Source organism: Aulostomus chinensis, chromosome 1 (genome assembly GCF_037954235.1).
Source record: "Aulostomus chinensis isolate RoL2024-O1b breed Wild chromosome 1, RoL_Achi_v1.0, whole genome shotgun sequence".
NCBI lineage: Eukaryota > Metazoa > Chordata > Actinopteri > Syngnathiformes > Aulostomidae > Aulostomus > Aulostomus chinensis.
The window spans coordinates 55,878,126-55,882,623 of NC_141320.1; the positions used below are offsets into that span (position 1 = coordinate 55,878,126).

The 4,498-nt window shown below is 52.5% G+C and overlaps 1 protein-coding gene across 1 annotated transcript in view; it reads right to left on the bottom strand.

The window, feature by feature from the left end:
- Positions 1-862: 862 nt before the first annotated feature.
- The window catches only part of LOC147272285 (uncharacterized), a 3,647-nt gene continuing 11 nt past the window's right edge, over positions 863-4,498 (bottom strand). Inside the window, exons 1-2 of the mRNA XM_086208312.1 lie at positions 1,833-4,498; positions 863-1,144 (exon numbers count right to left, since the gene is read on the bottom strand). The exon at positions 1,833-4,498 is cut by the window's right edge and continues 11 nt beyond it. Coding sequence (XP_086064438.1) covers positions 2,930-4,303 — 1,374 coding nt within the window. The 5' untranslated portion in view covers positions 4,304-4,498 and the 3' untranslated portion in view covers positions 863-1,144; positions 1,833-2,929. The remainder of the gene's footprint in view (positions 1,145-1,832) is intronic.

A 4,498-nucleotide genomic window follows, 5' to 3' on the forward strand; every position in this document is an offset into this window, starting at 1 on the left:
AACTAACGTGAGCTTCATCAAGACCCAGGCCACTATTTGGGGTCATGCATCATTGTGTCTGACCAATGGTCCAACTTCATCAGTCAGTCAGTCAGAGACATTAGCATTTGTCGGCCTGGCCTGCTGCCAAAGACTAACACTGCTTTAGTTGATTTACCTGTGCAGCCATGTCACGCTCCTTTCAGCCACCTCCACGGTCAGACGCCAGGTTAAACCAGCCAATGGCGTAAGAATCACTCTCAGAATCTGAAGCGCTCGTAGCTGCAGGGTTTTTCCACACAGCTTCTGTTGAGAGACAAAGTCCATCACTTGATGAACTCTCACCAACAGAAATGTGCAGTTTTCAACTCAGGACAGCTGCTGCATGCTGCTGTTTGGAAAAAGAAGGTCCAGTGGATCCGTTCAGTTCTACATTATTCAGCAGAGAGATGTCACCATTGAATAATGACCATATTTCCTACAATTATAGCTCAACCACAGAGGGACCAGGCTACTAGAATGACCTCTGTTTACTAGAAGTGCTTCTCCTATGGTGGTGAACTCCTCAGCTGTCAGTGGAGTCAAATCTGTCTTAGAGAGGCCAGAGGTTCCCACACTGGTTCCCTCTCATCATGCAGCCCTGACAGCTGTGTGTGCTGTTCCAGCGTGTTGGCACCTCACTGATGAGTTTCAGGGTTGGCCCTCCCATCTGTTGCTGCACCTGAGCCAGCTTCTCCTTGGCTGTAGTGCTGATCTGAAGGATGTGACAGTGTTCCTGGCTTTGTGTCTGATGATGGAAGTGGGGGATCTGATCACAGGATTTTCTGACTCCTAGATTCAGACGATGTGCAGTGCAGACTGAGTGGTGAATTTGGAGCTGTCTAGTGGATGCTGTCATGTTTGGTGCTGCGTCGCTCACAAGACACTTGACTTTGTTGGTGATGGCCCAGTCCTCCATCATGCCTCTTTGGACTGGGGCCAAACTGTCAGCAGGGTGACTTTGTGGAAAGTCTTGCACTCCCAACACATTCATTCTCACTAATGCAGTGACAGGTCAGAGCCAAGGGAGCCTCCATGTCCACAGATGTCCACATGGCAGCTGGACTTCCTTTTTCACTCCTTCCCGTTCCTCCTGGTACTTTTTGGCCACCGTTTGTTTGATGGTCTGAAAATGACACCCAGAGTAAATCAATACATTGAAATTCAAGATGAAATAAACTGGAGATATCAACTACTGCTTTAGATCATTTCCACACAAACCTTTCTGGTTGGCAAACATATGAGGCTCAAGGACCTGAACCAGTTCCCTGAAACCTTCCCTCTCAACAGTGCTGAGGCAGTCCTTCAGGATGAAATTCAGCAGAGCCTCAATGCTCATTGGATGGTTTCAGCTTAAGGTTAGCCTCACGCAGCCTGGTGAACACCAGGACTATGATGTCGTCGAGATACACCAAGCATGTCTCCCACTGCAATGCACGGTCCACAAGTCTTTGGAATGTGGCCGGGGCATTACAAAGTCCGAATGGCATCACATTCCACTCAAACAACCCCTTTCGGGTGCAAAAAGCTGCAGCTTTGCAGGCCCTGGGTGTCATTTCCACCTGCCAGTACCCTGATGTTAAATCCAATGTACTAAAGAACTTGGCAGTGGACAGGGTGTCCAAGGTGTCCTGGATACGTGGCAAGGGATATGCATCTTTAATAGTCCGTTCATTCAGAAGCCTATAATCTACACAGAGCCGTAGGCTATCGTCCTTTTTCTTTACCATTACAATTGGTGCGGCCTAGCTGCTGCTGCTGGACCGAGCCACATCAGTCTCCAAGCTCTGTTGTACCTGCTGATCAGCCCCTACCTGCTTCTCTTGGGACATCCGGCGTGGTGGTTGTTTCACAGGGGGCCCCGGTGTGGTCAGGATATCCTGCTGCACCAGGCGAGTGTGACCAAGGTCAGTGGGCCCCGTGGAGAAGACATCACCATAGGTCCGTAGCAGGTGAGCCAGCCGACAGCGGCCATCCTCCGTCAGGTTACACAGCTGTCTGCATACAGCACCTGCAGGTGGTGGGGAACAGAACTAGAGAAATGGTTAGTAGACTTGGGTGCTGCTGGAGCTCCTGCTGGCTGAAACTCCGTCTCCTCTAGTACTGTGGCAGGTTGGAGGACGCCAGCCACCGATCCCCGTTTCAGTGTTACAGGAGCGGTGCCAGGGTTGAAAACCCTGATGGGAATATTGGTGCACTGCCATGCCTGCACCACAACGCGGGCCACCAGGACTTGGTGCTTTTCAATGAAAGTCTTTGTGGGGCTTAACATCATGTTCCCATTCACAGCATGGCGGAAACAGGCGGTACCCGGCACAACGTACTCACATCCTGACTCCAAAACTGCAGTCCGGGCGACTCTGACTATGGGTGCCTGGGTATGATGGTTGGGGTTCAGGAGGGGAACTTTTTACCAAAGAGGGTGGCCTCCCTGCCGCCATAGTCCAAATGGGAACCTGCTTGGCGTAGAAAGGGTGACCCGAGGATGACCTTCATGCTCTCAGCAGTGTTAGCCATGACAAAGTTCACATCAGTCACATTATTTCCAATATGCACCGGCAAAGTTAACTCGCTGAGCACAGTTAAGGGGGGGGGGGCCTGAACTCAGCAGGGATGGAGTTGAAATGATGGAGGGAAAGCACGTTCCGCCTTGCGCCAGAGTCCAGCGAGCACACATTCGTAGTTCATGTATCAGGACATGAATTAGCATGTCTTCTTCATGACTTGGGTGACATGCGTTTACGGTGCTTGCACCAGGAACTGGGGCAGTGCGAAGGGGGTCATGGGCAGATGGCTTGGGGCGGCGGGGTGAAGGGCAGGTTTTCTGCAGATGCCCTACACCACTGCAGTTATGGCAGATGACCTCCTTCCAGTCTGCACCCATGTCTCTCTTTTTTCTGGGTTGCCAGGGTCACTGAGATGTTGGCACCCTCTCAGGTTGAGTGGAAGGGTCGATTGCTACCCCCGCTGGATCCTCAACCACAGCAGTGAAAGGGTTTCCACGTACCATGGCTGCCCTGGCACGCCTCTCCCCGCCACCATGCTGACCTTGCTGCATTAGCTGTGTAACAGTCCTTGCTGCCCGCCTGGTCGTCTCGTAGCGGTGGGCTATTTCATAAGCTTTAGCCAGTGTACGGGGATGCTCCTCCAGCAGCCGCTGGACAACCTCCGCATCGGCCAAAGCACCGATAAAAATCTCAGCGCTAACAGCCTCCTGCTCCAGCTCAGTTCTGTCAGCATACACAATGGACACCTTCTCATAGATATGGTCTCTTAAACTGTGCAGAGTCTCACCTGGTCCTCTCACTCTCTGTCTCAGTTTGATGCCGATTGCTGCTGCATGCTCTGAACAGGGACCGTAGGCAGACTCAATCTCATCCACCATCCTCTGGTAGCTCCAACGAGCAGATCTGGGGTTCTTGTGGACAATGGCACCGGCTGCACCTGTCAGGCTAAATCTAAGCTGCACTGCCGTGGGTTTCTCCGACCAGTAGTTAGCCTCAGCACAGCTCTCAAACTGATAGAGAAAGTCTTTCCATGAAGTCGAGCCATCGAACTTGCCAGGTTGCAGCGTGGGGATTCGTTCCTTCTGTCCATACAACTCGTCATCGCTGCTGTCCATCAATTCACAGCCAGGCATGATGTAGGAAGAACGGCCACGAGTTCCAGGCCAAGCTCTATTTCCATCGGGCCGGTGGCGTCCACACTGGTGAGGGCTGGTGCTACTTCGGTGGGCTTGCTCATTGTAGCGAGGTCTGGCAGGCTGGGCCAGTTGCGATATAATGGGGGACACGTGCAGATTAGCAGGAGTAAGGCCGCTCCGCTGCTGATTGCAAGTGCACGACGCGGGAGCTTGGATGTGGCTATCGTCCATCACATGACATGAAGCTACCGCTGGTGTAGAAGCTGCCTTTCCAATATGGTCACAGTCCGTATGAACAAAAGCTTTAAACTCACCAGCCGACGTGTCGGCGTGAGCTGGCGTTGAAATAAAAGGGTTCGTCGTTGTTGAAGGTGGCGGTGTGAGCGGCCATGCAGCGTCGGACAGCAGGACAGGTGCTTGGGCTCCACTAGCGGCTAACGTTGGCTCTGTATCCGCAACGAAAGGGTTGCTGCTCCCTCTGCGGCTAGCACGCACGCCACAGTCACAACAACAATCACGAGTGTCCGTCCCAACTTGTGCAACGTCCATTATGTCCACAACGAAAGGATTGGTGTTAGCAAAGCTAGCCAGCTTGGCGTGGCCATCAACTCGAGCATTAGCGTTACCTCCGAGTGTCGCCATTATCCGCTTCAGTCACATTTTCCTTTTTCCTCCGACTCCGACGAAGAAAAATCCCGGACGAGCCCCCAGTGTTACGTCCGTCAGCTTCCCGGCTAAAAACCGTAGTGATTAGCGCTGCTGAATTGTACGTTATGGCTCGTTATGGCTGGTAACAGGCCTTTTAGCGGTGCGGGTCACTCCATCAGGTGCAGGAGA